At 46.2% G+C, this 25,579-nt stretch overlaps 2 protein-coding genes across 8 annotated transcripts in view; one reads left to right on the top strand and one right to left on the bottom strand.

The window, feature by feature from the left end:
- The window catches only part of CORIN (corin, serine peptidase), a 513,735-nt gene that overhangs the window by 24,607 nt on the left and 463,549 nt on the right, over positions 1-25,579 (bottom strand). For both annotated transcript variants that reach the window (XM_029588293.1, XM_029588313.1), the window contains exon 22: positions 9,095-9,180. In XM_029588293.1, the coding sequence (XP_029444153.1) occupies positions 9,095-9,180 (86 nt within the window). The remainder of the gene's footprint in view (positions 1-9,094; positions 9,181-25,579) is intronic.
- The window catches only part of ATP10D (ATPase phospholipid transporting 10D (putative)), a 363,249-nt gene that overhangs the window by 317,807 nt on the left and 19,863 nt on the right, over positions 1-25,579 (top strand). For all 6 annotated transcript variants that reach the window (XM_029588247.1, XM_029588237.1, XM_029588263.1 and 3 more), the window contains 2 exons: positions 7,868-7,972; positions 17,787-17,974. In XM_029588247.1, the coding sequence (XP_029444107.1) occupies positions 7,868-7,972; positions 17,787-17,974 (293 nt within the window). The remainder of the gene's footprint in view (positions 1-7,867; positions 7,973-17,786; positions 17,975-25,579) is intronic.

Genomic DNA, 25,579 nt, shown 5'->3' with positions numbered 1-25,579 from the left:
GCGAATATCAGTGATTGAAGTACAGTACGGAAGTTTGGCAGAGTTAGTAATGGTTTAAGCTTTCTGAGTATCATGAGTTTAGCATACCCTTCTTTTACCTTTATTGATATGTGTTGTTTTAGGTTTAGTTCAGTGTCAATTATTACTCCTAGATTACGAACTTTCTCAGTTAAATCAATTTGTTGGTTGTTTTGAGCATTATTGGAGTTTGTGTGATCTTCGTGCTTTTCCTTTCTAAGTGTATGAATTCGGTTTTGTCTGTTGATTATCAGCTCCATTTGGTTTAGTAGTTGCTTTATTATGTCCAGATACATCATGGCAAGACCTATTGTTTTTTCAATAGTTTCATCTATAGGTAGGATTAATTGGATGTCATCCGCATAGATGTAGTGTATTATTCCAAGTCCGGCGAGGAGATGGCATAGTGGAAGTAGATATATATTAAACAGCGTAGCAGATAGTGCTGATCCTTGTGGGACTCCTGTTTTTAGGGTGATCTTTTCGGATAGAGTGTTTTTAATTTGAACCTGAAAAGTTCTGTTCTTTAGAAATGCTCTGAACCATGTGATTGTTTTGTCTTGTAGTCCTATTTCTTCGAGCCTTTTAATTAGTATTTTGTGATTAACGGTGTCAAATACTGCTGACAAATCTAGTAATATCAGAATATACTGTTTTCCGCTGTCGAAACCTCTTAGAATATTATCTGTTAGTGCGAGAAGGAGTGTTTCAGTGCTATAGTGCTTACGGAAGCCGTGCTGTGAAGGGTAGAGGATGTTGTTATCATCTAAGTGCTCTGCTAGTTGTTTTTGTACTGTTTTTTCAATTAATTTAGCCATTAGAGGTAAGTTTGATACTGGTCTGTAGTTTGCTAGAATTAGTGGGTCCATGTTTTTCTTCTTAAGTGTTGGTTTGATGGTTGCTTCTTTCAGTGTGTCTGGTAGGACCCCTTCTTCTAGGGAGTAGTTTATAATTTTTGTAAACGTTGGCGCAATGATTTCTGTAAGCTTTTTGATTTCCGTAACGGGTAGTGAATCTATTTGATGAGGGGCGGGATTTAGTTGTTTGATCATGTTCTCAACCTGGTTGTTGGTTATTTCATCGAATTCGGACCATAGTGTTACGTCTCTCTTACACATTTTAATTTCTTGTTTGGGTGTCTTAGGTATTTTGGTCCGCAGGTTTTCAATTTTATCATTAAAGAATCTAGCTATTTCATTGCATCTATTTTCGGGTAAATTAATTTGCAAGATCGAAGGCCACAGGAGGCTAGTACTCCCGATGGTGTCGTACTAGCCCAGGCATCTGTGGTATGCGGATTTGCAACGACTCAATTCTGTCTTACAATTTGGCCCTTGAGAGGGCTTGCCTGTTAAAGCATGATTATTCCTCTGCAGTGATTGCCACTTTACTCCGCATTCACGAGTTCTCCACTTCCTTAGCTTATGTGCAGGTTTGGAGAGTGTTTTGAGGCCAAGTGTGAGGAGTGGGGTGCTCTTCCTTGTTCAGTCATGATCCCTCTCATTCTGGATTTTTTCCAGGATGGATTTAATAAAGGCTTGGCCCTTAATTCCTTGAAGGTGCAGGTTGTGGCTCTTGCCTGTTTCAGAGGCCTGGTGAATGGTGTTTCCTTGTCATCTCATCCTGATGTGACCCATTTTTTTTTAAGGGAGTGAAGCACCTTAGACCTCCCTTGAGGTTACCAGTTCCATTGTGGAGTCTTAATTTGGTGCTGGACTTTTTGGCGGGCCCTATGTTCCAACCACTGAATAGCCTTTCCTTACATTATTGACTTTGAAGACTGTGTTCCTGGTGGCTATATATTCTGCATGTCAGACTTCTGAGCTGCAGGCCATGTCTTGGCAGGAGCCGTTCCTTAGGGTGACTCCGGAGGCATTACTGCTGCGTAGTGTTCCATCCTTCATGCCCAAGGTAGTCTTGGACTTTCATTTGAATCAGTCCATCACTTTGCCATCCCTGGATAAGGTCAGGGATGCGGAGGAGTTTAGTCTTTTGCACTCCTTGGATATTAAGCATCTTGTCTTGCGGTATCTGAAGGTCTCTGAGTCTTTTCGAAAGACGGATTGCCTGTTTGTTGTCCATAGCGGGAGTAAGCACTGTGCTCTGGCTTTGTGGGCTACCATAGCTCGTTGGATTAAGGAGGTGGTCGAGGCAGCATATGTGGATGCTGAAAAGCTGTTACCTACTCAGATTAGGGCTCATTCTACTAGGGCTCAGAAAGTGTCATGGGCAGAGGTTAGTCTTTTGTTTCCCATCAATATCTGTGGAGCTGCGACGTGGTCCTCCTTACTTTTGCCAGGTTTTATTGTCTGGATGTGCAGGCCTGGGAGGATGCAGCATTTGCAAGTGCGGTGTTGATTTGACCGCGGGCAGCCTCCCATCCTGTTGGGGAGTAGCTTTGGTAGATCCCACTGCTCCTGAGTCCATCTGTCTACATGCTAGGAAATGGAGAAATTACTTACCTGATAATTTTGTTTTCCTTAGTGTTGTCAGATGGACTCAGCTTCCTGCCCTCAGCTACCACATGAGTGTAAGTATTCCTCCTGTGAGGCTCTGGGTCCCAAGGGATTACTGGTAAGTGTTCATCCAGTCCCTTGCTTGGGGTATCTAGAATCTGATGTGAGTTCAGTGTTCATGGTTGGTTGAGTACAGTTCTCGTTATCTGTTTTTAATCAAGTATTTTGCTAGTCTGTCCACAGTTGCTTTTTAAGAGAATACTGGCAGGCTGGGGTCACTGCAGGGTTATATATACTATGATGTCAGTTTGCCCCTTCTCCATCTGCTGGCAGGGGAGCATAAACCCACTGGTCCTGAGAACCAACTGTCTACACTAGGGAAAACAAAATTATCAGGTAAATAATTTCTCCATTAGTTCAAATTTGATAATGTTATGATCACTTGCCATGTGACCCTCACCACCATTACCTCTCTCACCAAATCCTGTGTTTCACTAAGAGTTAAATCTAAAATAACTCCCTCGTTCGTTGGTTCCTGAACCAATTGCTCCATGAAGCAGTCGTTTATTCCATCCAGGAACTTTGTCTCTAGCATGTCTTGATGTTACATTTACCCAGTCAATATTGGGTAATTGAAATCTCTCAGTATTACTACATTGCCAAATTGGTTATCTTCCCTGATTTCTCTTAGCATTTCATCATCTTTCTGACCATTTTGGCAAGGTGGACGATAGTATACTCTTATCACTATGCGATTTCTACCCATATAGATTCTACTGAGGATTTAGTCTCTTGTATGATCTTTATCCTGTTGGACTCTCTTCCCGCCTGGACATAAAGTGCCACCCCCCCCCCCCCACCAAGCTCAACCTCCTTATCATTGCAATATAATTTGTACCCTGATATAGCACTAGTCCCATTGGTTATTCTCCTTCCACCAGGTCTCTGATTTGCCAATTATGTCTATCTCATCAATCACTGCATTGCACTCTAACTCTCCCATCTTGCTTCTTAGACTTCTGGCATTGGCATACAGACATTTCAAAGTGTGTTTTTTGTTTGTTTTAATAACCTGCTTTTCAGTTGATAGTGATAATTTGGAATTCTTTAGTTCAAGTGATTCTTTACTTATAGGCACATGGACTGCTTTTATTGGAACCTCTCTGCTGGAATGCGCTAACTTTCTTGTTTCATTAATATCCTTCAAAAATACAATCCTCCAAGCCATGCACTGCTGAATGACTGTTGGCTTTCCCCCTTGTTCTAGTTTAAAAGCCACTCTATCTCATTTTTAAAAGATAGCACCAGCAGCCTAGTTCTACTCTGGTTAAGGTAGAGCTTGTCCTTTCGGAAAAGTCTCCCCCTTCCCCAAAAGGTTCCCCAATTCCTTACAAAACTGAATCCTTCCCTGCACCATCGTCTCATCCACGCATTGATACTCCGGTGCTCTTCCTGCCTCTGGGGACCTGCACGTGGAATAGGGAACATTTCAGTGAATGCCACCCTGGAGGTTCTGGATTTCAGCTTTCTACCTAAAATCCTAAATTTCGCTTCCAGAACTTCTCTCCCACATTTTCTTATGTCATTGGTGCCCACATGTACCATGACAGCCAGCTCCTCTCCAGCACTGTCTATAATCCTATCTAGATGCATATAGGGATGCATCTAGATAGGGAGGTGATGCATATAGGGAAAAATAACCCATGCTATAATTACACAAGGTTGGGTTCCATATTAGGTACTACAACCCAAGAAAGAGATCTAGGCGTCATAGTAGATAACACATTGAAATCGTCGGTTCAGTGTGCTGCGGCAGTCAAAAAAGCAAACAGAATGGTGGGAATTATTAGAAAGGGAATGGTGAATAAAACGGAAAATGTCATAATGCCTCTGTATCGCTCCATGGTGAAGACCGCACCTTGAATACTGTGTACAATTCTGGTCGCCGCATCTCAAAAAAGATATAATTGCGATGGAGAAGGTACAGAGAAGGGCTACCAAAATAAGGGGAATGGAACAGCTCCCCTATGAGGAAAGACTTAGAGGTTAGGTCTTTTCAGCTTGGAGAAGAGACGACTGAGGGGGGATATGATAGAGGTGTTTAAAATCATGAGAGGTCTAGAATGGGTAGATGTGAATCGGTTATTTACTCTTTCGGGTAGTAGAAAGACTAGGGGGCACTCCATGAAGTTAGCATGGGGCACATTTAAAACTAATCGGAGAAAGTTCTTTTTTACTCAACGCATAATTAAACTCTGGAATTTGTTGCCAGAGGATGTGGTTAGTGCAGTTAGTATAGCGGTGTTTAAAAAAGGATTGGATAAGTTCTTGGAAGAGAAGTCCATTACCTGCTATTAAGTTCACTTAGAGAATAGCCACTGCCATTAGCAATGGTAACATGGAATAGACTTAGTTTTTGGGTACTTGCCAGGTTCTTATGGCCTGGATTGGCCACTGTTGGAAACAGGATGCTGGGCTTGATGGACCCTTGGTCTGACCCAGTATGGAATTTTCTTATGTTCTTATGACGCATGAAGACAACTTGCTTGCCTGGTGTTAAGGTGGTAATCAGGCAGTCCTCACGTCCACCATCTATCTACATTTCTAATAAATCACCAACTATGATGGCTGACTTAACCCTTCCCTTCTGGGCACTAGCCCTGGGAGGCTTGTCCTCACTGCAAGAGAACAACACATCACCTGGAGAGCAGGTCTTTGCTACATGATCACTTCCTGTGACACCAGGGTGATGTCTCCACCTGGGAGACCTTTCTGATCCAAGGCAGCACTGGGGCTGCCAGACTGGATTTGGGACTTGACTTCTGTGTCCCTGAAGATCTCATCAATGTACCTCTCTGTCTACCTTAGCTCCTCCAGGTCTGCCACTCTAGCCTCCAGAGAACAGACTCATTCTCTGAGAGCCAGGAGCTCTTTGCACCAGGTGCACACATACGTTCTCTCACCGGCGGGTAAAAAAAATCATACATGTAACACTCAGTGGAAAAGACTGGAAAGCCCCCCCCCCCCCCCCCTCTTGCTGCTGGACTGCTGCCTTTATGTTGAAGTCTTCTGATCGGAATGCAGCAGCAGCAGCAGCCAAGAAAGCAAATAGAATGTTAGGAATTATTAAGAAAGGAATGGATAATAAAACAGAGAATATCATAATGCCATGGTGCATCCTCATCTTGAGCATTGTGTGCAGTTCTGATCACTGCATCTCAAAACAAACAGCAGAATTAGAAAAGGTACAGAGAAGGGTGACCAAAATGATAAAGTGGATGGAAGAATTCCCCTATGAGGAAAGGCTAAAGCGGTTAGGATTCTTCAGCTTGGAGACAAGATGGCTGAGGGGAAAATTATGAAAGAGGTCTATAAAATGAAAATATTTTTTTACTCAATGCATAATTAAGCTCTGGAATTCGTTGCCATATGATGTGGTGAAAGCTATTAGTGTAACGGTATTTAAAAAAAGGTTTGGACAAGTTCCTAGAGGAAAACTATTATTAAGGTGGAATTGCAGAAATCCACTTGTTCCTGGGATAAGAAGTGTGGCATGTATCTACCCTTTGGGATCCTGTCAGGTACTTGTGACCTTGATTGGCCACTGTTTGAAACAGGATACTGGGCTTGATGGATCTTTAGTCTGATCCAGTATGGTATGTCTTATGTTCTTATGAACATAAGACATAACTTTGACTTATTCCTACCTATTGTTATCCATCGTTTACTTGAATTGTTTCTCCAGTTATTCCCTTGTTAAATGTAAACCGATCCGATATGGTTATTTACTATGAAGGTCGGTATAAAAAACTGTTAAATAAATAAATAAATAAAATGAACCAAATTATTCTTTGTTTTTTTTTTGACCCAGCAGTTTCCTCCTGTTTCTTTGTACTTCTAGCTCAACTGGAACTAGGGCTGTGATCTAGCACCATGTGCTTTCATTTGCAAACTCCTGGGGATTTTTATCCTGTCAATATTCCCATGCCCCTCACCTCTAACACACACTGGTCATTGTAGTGTTTGGCCTGGGCTGTGCACCAGTGCTCCCTCCAGAATCCTGCAGTCATAAGTCTCTCGAATCTGGCCAACAGGGGGTCATCCAGTGACCATGATTCCTCACCCACGCCCCAGGGGCTGTGAAGCTGAAGCGTCCCCAGCCTCAGCTGATCCGAGGAGCAGAAGAATCAACACTGGCATCAAACCAGGAATCTTGTACATGGGCATGCTTAGTTTAGTCTAATTATTTTTTTTTTTTTACCCAACCAAAATGCATTTTCTTCACTTTATTAATGTTTTTCCTCTTAGGTAAATAATCCCTTTTGAGTGACCTGTAACTGCTTGCTTCAAAGAACAACTGTTGCAGCTGGTCAACAGTTCACTCTAAAGTTGCCTGCCTGTAACAGTTGTTCCCTAAGGCAAGAGTTCATACCGCACACAAACCATTGCACTTCTCTCCATCAAACCCAAGGGGAGCAGCAGGAATAGAGCAGCACAGGAACTCCTGCACATATGTGGTAAAGGCCGTTCAATTTTTTCCTGAAAGCTCTAGAACAGATGTCCATTCAGTGATGAGCACAGTCATGTGGCCCTGGTAAATTGCTGTTCTCCGAGAACACCTGTTACAGATGACAATTTTGTTTTATTAAGTTCAAATTCCAAATTAAATAGAGCTAGTGGGATTTATGGTATTTTGTTAAACTTATTTTTTATTTTTATATTCAGTTGTGAGGGGTTTCCATATTTATTGCTTGATATAAAGCTGTAAAAATACAAATCTAGTATCAGATTATTTCCTTCCTCCTTTGGCTTTTGGGGATGGACGTTTGTAAAATGTATATGCTCTTTAATGTAAGACAAGTGTTTTGCTTTTAGTTCTGAATGTATTTTTATGGCTTTTTTCTACCTTTATTTTCAGTTTGGATATTTGTGCTTTCCATCAGTTCCTTCAGATGTACTCATGTAATCTTTTATTTCTATATAAAAATATACATATTAAGCTGAATCCTTAGTTCATTTGTATTTATATTTACCCAATCAAGTGGAAATTTTGGAGCTCATGGAAATTTAGAATATGACAGTAAATAAAGATGGAAAGATCCATCCAGCCTTCCCATGTTCCTTTCCTGCTGCAATTCCTTCATTTCATTGCAGATAAGGATCTTTTCTGCTTGACTCTTGGTTTGTTGAATTCCGGTATCATTTTATATATAGATCACTATGGTTGAAAGGTGCTTTATATATTCAGATAATAAAGCATATATATTCTTGTGCATGATATATGTATATATAATTAAATTTGACTATCTTCTAGCAAGAAATGTAATTTATACAAAGTTGCATATACATATTTTGCTAATCTTAAGATAATAGATGAAATCATTATTTTACAGAGTTACTGGGGCTCTGATATAGACATCTTTGCTCTTGGAAACCCTATGAACACAGCAGCAATGTTCACAATCTCTTTGCACCTCCTTACTGAAAGTAAAAATGTGGTGAGTAGATAGCATCCATATTTCAGTGTTATGAAGCAACACAATCTATTGTAATCAGCTTTTTTATGGCTTTTTTCTAGGAAACTGTGTAGGCAGTACAAGAGAAAAAACTTAAAACAGACTGACTAAAATAACTTGGCTTTTATATCAGTTCATATTTGACTCCCCATACATAAGAAAATATGGATAGTTGTACTTTGTCTAAGCTTATAGTCAAGTTGAAGAATTTATTCTCTATCTCCTCGTTCAATGATGAGCTTTCGAACATGACATAACTAAGTCTTTGCTAGACAAGGTGCCAGTTCTCATACAAGTCTCCTTAACCTTTTCTCATTCAAACATGAATTTTTTAACATTTTAATATTATGTTTTGGGGTTTTTTCAATTGTGCGATTGAGACATATTAGTATCACTTATAAATAATCTGCAGCAAGAAGAGGATAAGTGTTATGTATTGATTCAACTAGGTGTTGCAGCGGCTTTTGACTCTGCTGACCGTGTTATTTTATTGGCCCAATTGCAAGCCATAAGTCTTTCATCTTCGGTATTGTCCTGGTTTACTTCAATTTTATCTTGTAGGTACCCGTTTGGCATTTAAAATCATTAATATTGAAACCTGACTTTCGAGCAGTTGTCCAAGCTCTTGTTATAATTAAACTTGATTATTGCAATGCACTGTATTTATATTTGCCTAAGGTGTTAGAGTATTACAACCTGTATAAAATGAAGCAGCATGAGTTTTGATAGAGGTTATGTAAGGATTTAAAAGTCTAAACCGCAGTTTGGATACTGCCCTCTTTCCTTCTTTCTATGGGGGTAGACAGCGCTACAGAAATTAACACTTATTTTACCTTTATGTATATGGCCCAACCAGCCCAGAACTCTCAGTTGTTTGACTAAGAATATAGATGTATTGTAAGGCATTATGTTACTAGAACAAACACTAACAATTTAGCAATCTTAGAAACTTGTAATACTTAGCACTTATGGTGATTAGTTTAAATATGAATACATCGGAATAAGCATAAGATCACTTTAATTGGAACTTGTTTATAAATCATAAACAGTTCTAACGTACTAACCCTTATACAAAACCCATCAAACGAATCCCCTCAGTCTCACCATTTGTAGATTCTTGGCACCTGAGTTGTGAGAGAAGCTGGAAGTCCCGAAAACAGGCTCTGGTACACTGCTGTGGGTCTCTGCACCTGGAGTAAGAGCAGAAAACTCACTTAGTACTTTGAGAAGAACCAGGCTAATACAACTCTGGCTCATCTATCAGGGCTTAAGACACCTTGGATGCAGTTCTCCAGGACATTGGATCTCATCTGTCAGTTTAGGTGCAGGGCAGGGCTGGAAGCAATGACTCAGGTGACATTTTGCTGGTGTGGTTGGAACCTTCTTAGCCAAGCCCCCTTCCAAACTGATTTTAAGAGATACCATATGCATATTCAGTGGCTTCGTGCATATGAAAATAGGGACATGAGTCAAATTCTGATTGGTTCTTCTTTCTTCACCTTAACTGCTTGACACCCCCTCCCCAGCTTGGATTCCATTCCCCCCCCCCCACCCCCAGAGGGCCAACCTGTAACAGCTGACCCGAGACTTTGCTTGAATCTGAAAAGGGCTCCTCTCGGGATTGTTGGCTGTGTTGCCAGGTTCTTCTGAGCTTGGCTAAAGCTTCAGGTTTGTCTCCTCTCACATACACACACATATATGCCTGCATTGTCTTGTCCCTTCTCTAATTGCTGAGAGAAGATTTAATTCTTTAACAGAAACCTAGTCAATGTGCTTGGCACAGGAGATAAGTCAATCACATATTGCAGCTTGTCAGAAGTACAGCATCTCTGTATTTCTGAAATACAGGGCAAGTGTCCAAATGTGAAGTAAGAATCAATTTTGCTGTATGGATTTCACTGCTGTATGCAGTAGTGAAACTTAGTTTTTATTCCTACAGTTAGAGATCATAAGCACATTTATTTCAGCATTAGAAATGTTACATTGGTTGCCTGTATTGGAAAGAATACATTTCCTAGCGTGTAGCAGATGGACTCAAAACAAGTGGGTATAGTGTGCTCGTGCTAGCAGTTGGAGACGGATCTGACGTCAGCACGGGTACATATACCCCCACAGGAAGTGCAGCAACTCAGTAATTTCCGTCTCCAAAGCAGTTTGGAGCTACCTCACGCTCGCTGAGCGTGTTTCCAAATTCTACACAACTAAATTCATAGAAGAAACCTACCTGAAGACGAGCTCCGCACTCCTGCGGTGATACCAGTCGGTCCCTCCCCCAGTTGAATTTCTCGAGGTGATTTCCATGGTCCCTCGGAGGTAAGGGCCTCGGTCCGGTGGCCGGCTCGCGGCAGGGACCTAGCCCCCCGAGTGAGAAGGGCTCGGGCGCGGCATAGAGGCAGCCTCAGTCCCGGCGTGGACTTGGCCCCCGAGCGAGACTAGTTTGGGCGCGGCCTAGAGGCAGCGGGTGCACTTCCTCGAGCGCACTGGTGACAGTACTCACCCTCTCCCCCTGCAGCCGGAGACCGCCCAGGTCGCAATCGGGAAGCGCCGAAGACAAGGTAAGGCGTACATCTTTACTTGTTGGACTCCGAGGAAGCGAGGATTCGCAGAGTCTGCCTAGGTGGCAAATCCGCCACGGAGGTCACCATTTTCCTGCCTGGTTTGTCTCCACGCTGTTAGGCGCACGTTCATAGGCGCCCACTGATACGTCCATTCCCAGGCACACATGGAGCGTAAGAGAGCCCATGCGTCAGCGGAGCCGGTCCGTCCAGCATCAGGCATGAGCCTCTGCTCGGCATGCAACCTCAGAGCCACACAGAGCGAGGAAGTAGACTCCCTATGTGCCCAATGTGAAGAGGCCCTGGGAGTTCCAGGCCAGGGCCAGTCACAGCCCAGTGTACTTGCCAGTTCCTCAGGGAACACCCTGGGCCTAGCAAGCAGCAGTGAGCAGCCGGGGGCCCCAAGGGACCTGGTACCCCTCAGACCGGATCCCACTTCGCTCTCCTGGGTGGAATTATTTAAGGGGATTCATGCCTTTGTCACAATGCAGGCTGCTCCCCGAGCGGGTCCATATGTACCGGATGACCCGGCCCCTGGACCCTCAAGGCCTAGGCGCGGCCACGCGCCACCCGGAACCCCCACTGATGGGGATTCAGATTGCCCTGAGGAAGATGACGAGTCCCCCGAGGAGGGAGAACTGCCCTCGGGGGTTGAACCATATCGGACCATGAGGCGCTTCTTTTTGAAAGGAGATCTTCCAGGCCTGATCTCTCAATGCCTGTCGGAGCTGGCTATTCCGGGCCACGATGCCCCTGAAGAACCTAGAATGAACCCCCTGTTAGAGGGCCTGCGCCAAATGTCTCACCATTTTCCCCTCCTGCAAGTAGCTCAGCAGTTATCGATCTGGAATGGAATACGCTGGAGGCCTCATTCAAAGGGGGTCGGGCCTTGGCTGGCATGTACCCCTTAGACCCGGCAACCAGGGACAAGCTGGCGTGCCCCCAGGTAGATGCACGGCCCTCAAGGATACACATGACCGGCGCATGGACACCATTCTGAAACAAGCCTTTGAGGTGGCAGCCATGTCCCTACGAATTGCGACTTGCTGCACCGTGGTGACACGTTCCTGTTTATCACAGGCTAGGGGCAACACCCCGGGAGAAGAAATGGAATCGCCTCTCTCGTTCCTCACTGATGCAGCCTCTGACTTAGTACGTACGGCAGCCAAAGGAGTGTCATCCTCAGTGGCAGCCAGGAGACAGCTCTGGCTACGTAATTGGTCGGCCGACTCCTCCTCCAAAACACGCCTCACGAGAATGCCCTTTGAGGGATCTCTCCTGTTCGGCAGCGACCTTGAGAAACTGGCCAATAAATGGGGCGCCTCTCCATTACCCCGTCTACCAGAAGACCGGTCAAGGAGGAACCAGCGCCCCTTTCCTAGGCCACCCAGGGGTAGATCCTCTCAGCGCTTCAATCCTTACAGGATTCGCTACCAAGCACCTCGTTCTCAGACCAGGAACCAGTCCTTTCGGCCTAGGCGCAACAAGAGGGGAACCGGCTCGGGTTCGGATCCCGGCCGTACCCCACAATGACAATCAGCCGACCCATCCGGGGGTAGCGGCCATAGGGGGCAGGCTATCCCTCTTCTACCAAAGGTGGGTCGAGATTACGTCGGATCAGTGGGTCCTCGCCATCATCCGAGAAGAGTATTACCTGGATTTTCTTCGCCTCCCGCCGGACAGGTTTGTGGACTCTCCTTGTTCGCCCTTCAAGAGGAAGGCCCTAGAAGTTACTTTGCGGAGGCTCCTGTCCCTAAAGGCCATAATCCCAGTGCCTGCAAGGGAAATGAATTCTGGGCATTATTCTATTTATTTCATCGTGCCCAAGAAGGAGGGCACTTTCCGGCCCGTCCTGGACCTCAAGTCAGTCAACCGATACCTACGGGTCCCCAACTTTCGCATGGAAACTCTGAGGTCTGTCAAGAATTCAGTACAGCCAGGGGAGTTTCTCACATTCCTAGATCTGTCGGAAGCTTACCTGCATATCCCAATCCATCGGGATCATCAGCGCTATTTACGCTTCAATGTCCTGGACCAACACTTCCAGTTCCGAGCTTTACCCTTCGGGTTAGCCACCGCGCCGCAGACCTTTACCAAGGTCATAGAAGTAGTGGCAGCGTCCCTCAGGAAGGAGGGAATCCTCGTCCATCGCTACCTGGACAATTGGCTGATCCGGGCGAAGTCGCCAGAGGAGAGCCACCAGGCAACCAACAGAGTTATAGCTCTTCTGGAAAGCCTAGGATGGGTTGTAAACTTGAACAAGAGTTCCCTACAGCCTTCCCAGTCACTGGAATACCTAGGAGTCCGATTCGACACCCAGGAAGACAAGGTCAGCCTGACCTCAAAGAGAAGATCAAAGCTCCGGAATCGTCTGCAGGCCCTGCTGAGCGCCACCCGGCCCACAGCTTGGGATTATTTACAGGTCCTCGGCCTTATGGCATCCACTCTGAAGGTGATACTATGGGCACGGGCTCATATGAGACCACTACAACGCACCCTCCTATCTCGGTGGAGCCCACGATCACAGAACTACACCACCCACCTACCTCTACCAGCCAGAGTGCGGAATCAGATACGGTGGTGGTTGCAGTCTGGCCACTTGAGCCGGGGGTCAAGAATGTCCTCCCCAACCTGGACCCTGCTCACTACGGATGCCAGCCTGAACGGATGGGGAGCGCATTGCAAAGAACTCACCGCCCAAGGGCGGTGGAACAGAGAAGAGTCTGGGTGGAACATAAACCGACTAGAGGCACAGGCAGTCAGACTAGCTTGCCTGCGATTTGCCCACAGACTTCGCAACAGAGCGGTCAGAGTGATGTCAGACAACGCCACCATGGTGGCATACATCAACCGACAGGGCGGAACCAGAAGCCAACAGGTATCCCTAGAAATAGCCCCCCTGATGACTTGGGCGGAAGCAAATCTCCAGGATATCTCCGCCGTCCACATTGCCGGGAAGGACAACACCACGGCAGACTTCCTCAGCAGAGAAAGCCTAAATCCAGGGGAATGGCAGCTGTCGCCCACAGCTTTCCAGATGATCATGGATCAGTGGGGGACGCCGGGCATGGACCTACTAGCGGACAGGTCCAACGCTCAAGTTCCCAAATATTTCAGCCGCAGGCGGGATCCTCTATACCAGGGGATCGATGCCCTGGTACAGCCATGGCCTTGGGAGATCCTACTATATGCCTTTCCTCCATGGCCCCTGCTGGGTGCCATTGTACACAAGATCCAGCGGCACAGAGGCCTAGTTCTTCTAGTGGCCCCGGACTGGCCAAGAAGACCCTGGTACGCAGACATGAGAAGATTACTGGCAGGGAATCCACTTCCCCTGCCTCCACACAGGGACCTGCTGCGGCAAGGTCCCATCCTCCATGAGGATCCAGCTCAATTCTCTCTTATGGTCTGACCCTTGAGAGGGCTAGACTGAAGAAAAGAGGATACTCAGGGCCGGTAATAGACACACTCCTACAAGCACGCAAGTTCTCCACATCCCTAACATATATAAGGATCTGGAGGGTATTTGAAGCCTGGTGCGAAACTCATGGCAACAATCCACATGCTGCTAAGATCCCTATCATTTTGGATTTCCTGCAAGATGGACTTCAGAAGGGTCTGTCCCTCAGTTCCATCAAAGTTCAAGTGGCAGCGCTGTCCTGCTACGGTCCTCGGAGGGACAGCAACAGTATCGCCACACATCCAGACGTTTCACGTTTCCTGAAAGGAGTCAAACACATTTGTCCGCCACTGAAGTGGCCAGTGCCCCTGTGGAACCTCAACCTAGTGCTGGAATTTCTAGCAGGATCCGCCTTCAGGCCTCTTCGAGGCCTGTCTCTCCGTTTGTTGACCTTGAAGATGGTGTTCTTGCTGGCTGTGTGTTCAGCACGCCGCATCTCAGAGCTGCAAGCACTGTCCTGCCGTGATCAGTTTCTCAGAATCACTCCGGAGGCTATCCATCTTCGCACGGTTCCATCTTTCTTGCCTAAAGTAGTCTCACAGTTTCACCTAAACCAAACCATATCCTTGCCAACCACGGCGGGTTTGAAGAAATCAGAAGAAGGGCGTTTGCTACGCCATCTCGACATCGGCAGATTGCTGCCCAGATACCTGGAAATGACAGAAGCAGTACGAAAGACGGACCATCTGTTCGTCCTTCACAGCGGGAAGAAACAAGGAGAAGCGGCCTCTCGGCCCACAATTGCCCGCTGGATCAAAGAAGTTATCAGAGCGGCCTACATAGAGGCCGGGAAGTCACCACCTCTACAGGTCAAGGCTCACTCTACCAGAGCGCAATCGACCTCTTGGGCAGAAACTAGGATGCTGTCGCCTGCGGAGATATGTAAAGCGGCGACGTGGTCCTCCCTCCATACCTTCTCCAGATTCTACCGTCTGGATGTCCAGGCCAGGGAGGACACAGCATTCGCGAGGGCTATCCTGAATGGACCTCGGGCAGCCTCCCGCCCAGTCCGGGATTAGCTTTTGTACATCCCACTTGTTTTGAGTCCATCTGCTACACGCTAGGAAATGTTGAGATTACTTACCTGATAATCTCCTTTTCCTTAGTGTATGCAGATGGACTCAGCATCCCGCCCGGCTGCCGGCATACATGGGGATTCACCAAGTCACGGTAAGCCAAGCTTTCTTATATAGGGCATCCACCCTACCGGGTGTCGACGCCTTCCGGTTGACAACACTGACGGTCTCCAGCTTCTATCAATCGGTCAGGGTAATCCTGTTCATTTCATTGATCGGTCAGTCACACACATATCCATAAAAGCTTTTGCAAGGAAGATTACTGAGTTGCTGCACTTCCTGTGGGGGTATATGTACCCGTGCTGACGTCAGATCCGTCTCCAACTGCTAGCACGAGCACACTATACCCACTTGTTTTGAGTCCATCTGCATACACTAAGGAAAAGGAGATTATCAGGTAAGTAATCTCAACATTTTAAGGTGTTAACCATGCTCTTTAAGTTTGTTATTGTGGAGGGTATTTATTTTCAGAGTTGGTGAAGCAGTATACTTGTGGTTCATACTCTCAGCTCTGCTGTTCAGAAATTGAGTATGCCTAGTTTTAACGATTTTCATATTCGAGATGAGGAATAAAGCTTTTTAAATTGTAGGACCAACAATATGAAATGCATTAAATTGTTGACTGAGGAAAGAATAGATTTTAAGATTGAGACTTAGAGATATTTTTAGGTAGATATATAAGAAATGAGTTTTAAATGTTTTTTAAGGTTGCCTTATTTTTAAAGTCAGTGTTTTTGCATGTTTATTTAATTATGTATGTTCTGTAATCCAGACTGATCAAGTTGTTTGAATGCTGTGGAATATAAATACAGTAAATCAATTTGGGATAACAAAATGGCCATCTTTTAGCACTAGCAAAAAAAAGTATATATTTACATGTCATAAAAAATTTCAACAATATACATGATACAGAGCGGTTAAATATGATAGTTAACGTTAAAAAATTGAGAGAATGGTCAAAGGTCTGGTAGCAATGCTTTAATCCAAAATAAATTGCTAAATTATGTATTTAAGGTTAATTTTCAAAGGGTCCTCTGAAGGTAACAGTGTTTAACATGCAGAAGTGAACTTTTTCAAAATTACCCAGTATGAGGGTAAACTTACATGCATGTGTTATATTTATGCATAGGTTTACCTGGACTGAGCAGAGGTGCTCATGGGGTTTCGACTTATGTGCACACTTTACAAAATACAACTATATGTGTGAAAATTTTGTGTGCATCAAATAGGGTAGTATCATTTTGAAATTGGAATTAATGCACACATGTCCACTTTAAAATTGGTGTAACTTATATATGTATTTAAAGCATGAGTTATGCCAAATACCTTTTTGGAGGGAAAAATAGTAATTGTCAAAGAAATAAGAACTAGGATTCATTATCTCTGACAAAGCAGTTGGGAAAGCTAATAATATATTTGGGTACATAAAGAAGGGGAATACTACTTCCCCGTTAAAAAGGGGAAGTAGTATTGCCTCTCTATAAGTTTGAGAGTTTACCTCAAGAATTATTTGGTTATAGAAAACATTGACAATGTAGAGGCAATTGAAAGGATGGCCACAAAAATGTTGCATGGCCTGCATTATAAGCCATACACAGAGACTAAAGGAGTTAGATTTGCTGTGTAGAAGAATAAAAGGAAGTGTGAATAATCAAATATCTAGTAGGCCAAAAAAGTTAGTGTTTTCCATAAAGTGAAGAGCTCAGGAGCAAGGGGTTCATTTTAGGAAGCTGAAGAGAGGGAAACTGAAAAGGAAAGTGATATAATACTTTTTCACTGAGAGGATGGTGGACACCTGGAAGAGTCTTTCAGTGGAGATGATAGGAAGCAAAAACAGTGGCAGAAATTAAGCATACATGGGTTAGACATATGAAAAGCCTAGTGATGGAAACGAGGAAAAGACCATAGAAAGAGTAAGACACAACATTATATTAGGCAGGCACAAATGGACAAATTGGAGAAGACGGCTGAAGGGAAATATGATAGAGGTCTATAAAATGATGAGTGGAATGGAACGAGTAAAAGTTAATCGGTTGTTTACTCTTTCAAAGTCTACAAAGACTAGGGGACACACAAGGAAGTTACTAGGTAATAAACTAAGAGAAATTTTTTTATTCAACACATAATTAAGTTCTGGAATTCGTTGCCAGAGGGTGTGGTGAAAGCTATTAGTATAGCTGCATTTAAAAAAGGTTTGGACAAATTCCTGGAGGAAAAGCCCATTAACCTTAAGGTAGAGTTGGAGAAATCCACTGCTTATTCTTGGGATAAGGCAGCTTGGAATCTATCTATCCCTTAGTATCCTACTTTTAGGGGAATAGAGCCATGTTTATAGTTAAGAAGGAGTTTTCACACTGTTACAGAACTGGCCAGAGATGTACATTGTATGACTTCTCTTGGATTTACCATGTAAAGGGAGCTGTTAAACAGAAAGGACGAGTTTGGATTTGATGGCCCTATGGTCTTCCTAATCAATTTTATAACTATGTTAATTATTTTACCCTGGTACAGTGTAAAGTGAGTATATTTGTTTCAGATCTGTCCTAGAAAAGCAGTGCAATTCTTTTAAAAACAAACCAGAAAAATCTACCTTAATCGCATATCTAAAAAGTAGATGTTTGTTCTTGACACTTATTGCCATTTTCTGCTAAAAACAATACTATGATATATTGTACAGATCTATTTTCCTCTGTTTTAAATTCTAGACCTGGATTCATTCAGTTGTTATAATTGCAAGCTTCTTCATCTACTTTGTCTTTGCACTGGCTTTTGGAGCAACATGTAAAACTTGCAGCCCTCCAGCGAACCCCTACTGGATTATGGAAAAACATATTGCAGACCCAGTGTTTTATCTTGTGTGTACTCTTGCAGCTTGTGTAGCTCTTCTGCCCAGGTATTTTGCTTTTTATTTTTGTTTGCTTTTTTTTTTTTTTTTTGGGGGGGGGGGGTGTTGTATTTGTCACACCCATCTGTCCAAGATGAGCTAGACTTCAGGAAAAAACTGTTTTTCTGGCATTATAGATTGACCTGCTTCCAGGATATGTATTGTCTTGGTCACATGCTGCTATTTATGTAAAAAAAAACAAAAAACAGAAAAAGTAAAAGAACAGAACATTAAAGGGTTCCCAAAACTGCTTAAATTGAAAAATATCCAGCTACAAATGGATTCCAAGAACTACATCACACTACATGAGATAAGCCATTATTATAACAATCTCACATTAAGTAGAATAACTTGTTGAATTTTTTTTTTGGGGGGGGGGGGTGTGGAGGGAGATATATCATCGAAAGGTGCAGGATATAATAAAGACAAATAGTCTTCCCTTGGAAACAGATAAACTATAACTAACAGACCAGTGGGTTATGTGCTCCTCTGCTAGCAGATGGAAGAGGAGTCAGATTTCAAGCTGACATCATCCTGGGTACATATACCCCTGCACTGACCTCACTTCCTCAGTATCATTCCGTCTCCTAAGCAGATGCACATACTATCCCATACAATAGCACAGTGTTAGGAAATTACAACAAAAAGATAAAATTACCATAAGATTGAGCCCCGCTCTCCTGCAGTGATACCTAATGGTCCCTCCCCCAGTTGAGAATTCCTGAGGTGACCTCCGATATCCCTCAGAGGTGTGCCTTGGTCCTGGTGTGGACTTAGCCCCCAGAATGGCTGAAAGGTAGCAGGTACACATCTGAGCGCGGCGGTGAAGGTATAACCCTCTCCCCCCCGCAGCTGGAGACCGTCCGATGCACAAGCGGTAAGCGCCAAGATCAGGTAAGAAGGAAACTTTAAATTCAGGTCTCCGGTCTCCAGAGCTAGGATCGCCGAACCAACTCTGCCTTTGGTGAGTTAAAAAGGGGGCACCGATCGGGTTGAGCAGCCTCGGTTAAGCTAGGCCCCGATCCGGTGCAATCATACACGAGGTGGGTCATCGGCGCCATCTTCCCTTCCCCTCGGCAGTATGGCAGGACAGTCCGGCAGCCGATGCACATAACTTGTGCGCATCCCATAGAGTCACATGCATAGCTGCGCACAACATCAGAACCGCGCGCCACCTGAACGCATTCCGGGAGCATTTCTACGGCCGTGCACAAATTCTCACCATGCACATAACTAAGGACGCGCACTATTTTCGCACTTAGTGAAACTAATTTGTGCGCCCAAGCATAGATTCAATAGCACCGGTGCCCAAGAAGTTCAGAAGGCATTCTCCGTGTATTGCCTGCCACATAAGAGCCATGCAGCCTGAACTGGAGTCCTACCTGGGTCAGCTTTGTGAAGAAGCCCAGGGGGAATCAAAGCCTGGTCCTTCACTGCCTGAGAACAGGTCTGGACCGGACCCAGGCAACTCCGAGATGCCTGCACCACAGGAAGGCACCTCAGGAGCCCCTACTCCAGCTCCACCTGGATGTACCCAGGGACCTTCCCTGGTTAGAATTTTTCCAGGGGCTGCAAACCTTTTACAGGCACAATCAGCCCTGGCTGCAACACAGGCTCAACCTCTGCCGGAAGCACAAAATCCTCCTGGCCTTACTCGAATGCCTCGCCTAAGAGTCTCTCTGACAGGGACCCGGATACCTCAGATGATGATTACGGCTCCCTGGAAGAAGGAGAAATCCCTCCAGGCCTGGAACCATACCGAAGCATGCTTTGTTTCTTCCACAAGGATGAATTACCAGCCCTTGTTTCCCAGACTTTGAAGACTCTGGGTATTCCAGGCACGGACCCCATGGTGGAATCAAAGAAGAACCCCATCTTGGTGTCCCTTCGCAAAGCCTCATGCTACTTCCCTATGATGCAGGCCATCCAGGACCTGATTGACCTGGAGTGGGATACTCTGGAGGCCAGCTTTAAAGGAGGTAGGGCCTTGGCAGCCTTGTACCTTCTGGAACCAGCGGCCAAGGAATGCCTGTGCTTTCCAAAGGTGGACACCATGGTCTGCACTGTCTCAAAGCGAACGACCATTCCCGTTGAGGGAGGGGCTGCATTGAAGGACACTCAGGACAGAAGATTGGAGTCCATCCTTAAGCAGGCCTTCGCAACAGCAATGACACTGCAGATTGCCTCCTGCTGTGCACTGGTGGCACGTTCCTGTTTGCTCCTTTCTTGAGAGGTATATAACTCTGGAACATATACTGGCAAAACGATGGAACCTGCAGCAGCCTTCCTGACGGACGCAAGCTCAGACCTAGTGTGTACCTCAGCCAGAGTAGCCTCAGTAGTAGCAGCCAGAAGACAGTTATGGCTGCGAAATTGGTCTGCTGACGCGACCTCTAAAGCACAAGAATCTCACAAGAATGCCCTTTAAAGGATCTCTCCTATTCGGAAGCGAACTTGAAAAGTTAGCCAGCAAGTGGGGCGAATCACCATTGCCTCAGTTACCGGAAGACAGGGGTAAAAGATCCCAGCGCCCCTCGCCCAGAAGAGCTAGGGGCAGAGGTTCTTAACGCTTTAGACCCTACAGGAACTCGCAGTTCCAAGCACCCCGTCCTTCCCGGAAGGCCCCAGTCCTTTCGGAACATACAGACCAAGAGAGGAACAGGCCCAGGAGTAGGCTCCAACCATGCCACCCAATGAGAAATGGCTGATCCATCCAAGGGAAGAATAAATAGGAGATCGGCTTTCCCTCTTTTACCAAAAATGGGTCGAGATCGCGTCTGACAAATGAGTGCTAAACATCATCCGAGAAGGTTATTCTCTGGAGTTCCACAGCATTCCTCTGGACAAATTTATCATGTCGCCCTGCCACTCCCATACCAAAAGACTGGCAGTGAAAGCCACTCTGACAAGGTTACTCAGCCTGAAGGCAATAACTCCAGTTCCTGCACCCCAACAAAATACGAGGCGCTATTCCATCTATTTTATCGTTCCCAAGAAGGAAGGATCATTCCGGCCCATCTTGGACCTCAAGAATGGCAACCGTTATCTGCAGATACTTCACTTCCACATGGAGACCCTCCGCTCCGTAATAATGGCAGTACAACTAGGGGAGTTCCTAACCTCCCTGGACCTCTCCGAAGCCTACCTTCACATTGCAGTCCATCAAGAACACCCGTGATTTCTATGCTTTGCGATAGTGGGTCATCATTACCAGTTCCGAGCACTACCCTTCGGCCTGGCAACCGCCCCCAGAACATTCTCCAAAATCATGGTGGTTGTGGCGGCAGCACTAAGGAAGGAAGGAATCTTGGTCCAACCTTACCTGGATGACTGGCTGATCAGGGCAAAGTCTTCAGAAGAGAGCCAGCAGGTGACCAGCAAAGTCAAGAACCTACTGCAGGAGCTCGGTTGGGTCGTGAACACGGGCAAGAGCTGTCTGCAGCCCTCCCAGTCCCTAGAGTACCTGGGGGCCCATTTCGACACCAAATAGAACAAAGTCTTTCTTCCTCCCCGAGGAGAAGGAAGCTGCTGGAACAGCTACAACGATTGATGACCAATACTCGCCCCAGATTATGGGACTATGTTCAAGTCCTCGGCGTTATGGCATCAACCCTGGAAGTCATTCCATGTACTCACGCTGAAACCCACTGTCTCAGGACTACTCAATTCGCCTCCAACTTCCAGCAGAAGTATGTTCTCAGCTTCAGTGGTGGCTACAGGAAGACCACCTAAGCAGAGGAGTAAACCTATCCCCACCAAACTGGATCTTGCTCACCACAGATGCGAGCCTGCAAGGGTGGGGAGCCCACTTCAGGAACTGATGGCCCAGGGACAATGGAGCAGGGAAGAGGCGGGATGGAACATAAACCGCCTGGAAGCTCGAGCAGTCAGACTAACTTGCCTGCGATTCAGCCACAGACTCCGAGACAAAGCGATTCAAGTAATGTCAGATAACGCCACAACGGTGGCTTACATCAACTGCCAAGGAGGAACCAGGAGCCAACAGGTATTCCTGGAGATAGATCCTCTCATGGCATGGGCTAAGATGAACCTACAAGGGATCTCTGCCTCCCACATCGCAGGAAAAGACAACGTCTCAGCAGATTTCCTCAGCAGAGAGAGTCTGAATCCGGGGGAATGGACGCTATCGACCCCAGCCTTCCAACTGATAGTGAATCGCTGGTGCCTACCAGCCATGGATCTACTGGCCACCTACGTCAGTGCCCAAGTCCCCAGGTTCTTCAGCCGCAGATGAGAGCCACACTCCCAAGGGATTGACGCCCTCATCCAGACCTGGCCAGAGGAAGTCTTATTGTCGCCTTCCCTCCATGGCCACTACTGGGCAAGGTCATCCGCAAGCTAGAACACCACAGGGGTCTAGTTCTACTAGTAGCCCCGGATTGGCCAAGATGCCCATGGTATGCAGACATGCAAAGACTCCTAGCGGGGAGCCCTCCGTGCCTACCTCCACAGGTACCTTCTCTAGCAGGACCCAGTTCTTCACGAAGATCCAACTCTATTCTCTCTTACGGTTTGGCCCTTGAGAGGACTCGCCTGAAGCAGCGCGGTTACTCAAAACCCGTGATTGAAACACTTCTCCGAGCACGCAAGTTCTCCACATCCCTAACATACATACGGATCTGGAGAATATTCGAAGCCTGGTGCGAGGACCGCGACAGCCAGAAACCCCATGATCCTGGAATTTCTACAGGATGGTATGATGAAGGGACTGTCTCTCAAGGTCCAAGTAGCTGCCCTCTCCTGTTCAGAGCCGAAGTGAACAGTATCCATCTAGCAGCTCATCCGGATTTGACCCATTTCCTAAAAGGGGTCAAGCAACTTTGGTCACCCCTAAAGTGGCTGGTGCCCCAATGGAACCTTAATCTGGTATTAGACTTCCTAGGGGGGGGCTTCTTTCAGATCAATATGCGGTCTGTCACTACGCCTCTTAACATTGAAGATGGTATTCCTGGTGGCAATATGTTCAGCTCAGCGTATCTCCGAACTACAGGCACTATCCTGCCGGGAACCCTTCCTTAGGTTCACTCCTGGAACTATACAGCTGCGCATCGTTACCTCCTTCCTATCGAAAGTGGTTTCCAAGTTTCATCTGAACCAAGCCATCTCCATACCATCTCCTGATGGACATAAGGACTCTGAAGACTCACGCCTTCTTCGCCACCTAAATGTCGGTAGAGTCCTGGTACGATACCTGGAAAGATCAGAATCTATGCGCAAAACAGTTCACCCGTTCATCCTCCACAGCAGGAAGAAACAAGGAGAAGCGGCCTCGTGGGCAACCATAGTCCGCTGGATCAAGGAAGTAATCAAAGCAGCCTACACAGAGGCAGGGAATCCCATACCACTAAAGGTTAAGGCTCATTATACTAAGGCCCAAGCAGTATCTTGGGCAGAATCCATGCTGCTATCGCCCGCCGAGATCTGTCGGGCGGCGACGTGGTCCTCCCTACACACCTTTTCCAGGTTCTACCGCCTAGATGTTCAGGCCTGAGAAGACGCAGCCTTCGCAAGGGCAGTACTAAGTGGGCCATGGGCAGCCTCCCGCCCTGACCAGGAGTAGCTTTTATCTGGCTACACGCTAGGAAATGGAGAAATTACTTACCTGATAATTTTGTTTTCCTTAGTGTAGACAGATGGACTCAGCATCCCGCCCATGGCTGCCCCCAGAGAAGGAGGACCTGGGAAAGCAAACCTCGAGACTAAACAAATACAGGTAAGCCATTGCCTACCCTCAGTTCAAGACACTCTCAATTATCTGGTGTCGGTGTTGACTTAGTTGAGTGCACTGGCGGTCTCCAGTTTTTGAAATCAGTTGAATCAGTTAATCAAGTTTAATAAGTATAACCAAATTATGCAAAATATATATCCACAATGGCTTTTCAAGGAGGATACTGAGGAAGTGAGGTCAGTGCAGGGGTATATGTACCCAGGATGATGTCAGCTTGAAATCTGACTCCGTCTCCCATCTGCTAGCAGAGGAGCATATAACCCACTGGTCTGAGTCCATCTCTCTACACTAAGGAAAAAGAAATTATCAGGTAAGTAATTTCTTCATTTTAACCTGTTGGCTCTGTCATTTCCATTAGTAATAATTCTGTACCTGTTTTTTGTGCTAGTAAAAATTTAGCAATCTCAGTGCTGCAAGCAGCATATTCACCTTGCAACAAACATATGTTCTCTGTACATACCTGGATAAGTCCAGACTCCTGGGTTTTGCCTCCCTTCCAGCAGATGGAGACAGAGAGAGTTTTGTAGTCACCGTCTCTTAACCCGGTGTACCACCTGCACCTCCTTAGTATTTCTCTGTCTCCAGCAGATGGAGGTGATGCAAAACTTGCAGTTCTGTACCTAGACCAAAATAAAAAAAAAAAAAAAAAAGGATCTGAGAGCACTTTGTCTCCTGGGAGGTTGTGAGGTCCTGGGGGGACCATCCCTCCTAGTCGTAGGCATTAATAAGCAGGGGTTGGGGACCCCACATTTGTTCTGGCTGGTGCGCCGGGGGTGATAGCCAAGGGACTGGCTCCCTCCCCTTCCAGCCCAGTGTCCGAGAGAGCCTCTGCCATTCTTATTAAAGGGAAGTATCTTCTGTCTTCCTTCTTAGCTCTGGTGTACAGTTGTGTCAAAAAAAAAAAAAAAAGGAAATGAAACGAGGCATGTCAGCGGGCAGTTTGGGGAGCTTTCTCTCTCTCTCAAGCTCCAGTCTCTCTGTGCTCTCCGTGCTCCTGAGCGGCAAGGGTGAGTTCCTACCAGCTATATTTAGCTCAAGGTTTTTCTTTTCTCAGGCAGAGCCCGCACGGTCTGTTCGTCTGCCTCATGCCGCGCTTGTGCTGCTGGCCCTCTTGCGGGGAGAGTTTCCTGCGGCTCTCACGATCAGGCATTTATTCCAGGTGCCTCCCCAGCGGGGAGGGCTCAACTCGGGGGACTATGTCAGAGTCTGCTCAGCTGCACGAATTATGGCCATCGCGTCCTGTCCTCCCAATGAGGCCAATCATAAGTTCCTTCACACGCTCAGAGTAGCAAAGGAGGGGATCTCCCACCAACACTGTTGCCGGCGGATGCGAGCCCCAACGAGCCATGGGAGGGCTGGAGGAGGAAGAGGTCAATCTCTCAGGGGGGGGGGAATGAACCAAAGATCCCTTCCTTCTCCCCCGAGTATTTTACTCATGCACCAGCCCTTTTTAGCCCTGGGAGCTAAGGGAATGAGCTCTTCTGCAAAAGGCTCATCTGAGGGCCCCCCCCAGGAAAAGGGCTAAGGACTCAGAAACTTCAGAGGCCCTTAGGGTCCGTATGGTCCGGACCCCTGAGGGCCACCCCTTTAGTCAGGGGTTCTGGTTTTGGGATCTTCCCCTCTGGCTCCCCCAGATTTCTCATCATTTGTGGGCCAGAATCCTGAGGGGCATGACCCGGAGGCCCTGCCTACTTTGCAGAGCGACAATCCCAGGGCAGTCCGTTTGTTCCAAAGGCAGGAACTTAGCACCCTCGAGGAGCTGAGAATCAAGGGTCCTGCAGGAGGACCCAGTTCTGGACTCTGTGGATCTGGTCATGGCTGGGCTGTGAGGGCCAGGCACCAAGTTCCCTTTTCACCGGATGGTG

Source organism: Rhinatrema bivittatum, chromosome 1 (genome assembly GCF_901001135.1).
Source record: "Rhinatrema bivittatum chromosome 1, aRhiBiv1.1, whole genome shotgun sequence".
Classification (NCBI taxonomy): Eukaryota; Metazoa; Chordata; class Amphibia; order Gymnophiona; family Rhinatrematidae; genus Rhinatrema; species Rhinatrema bivittatum.
This window is presented reverse-complemented; position numbering and strand designations above follow the sequence as displayed.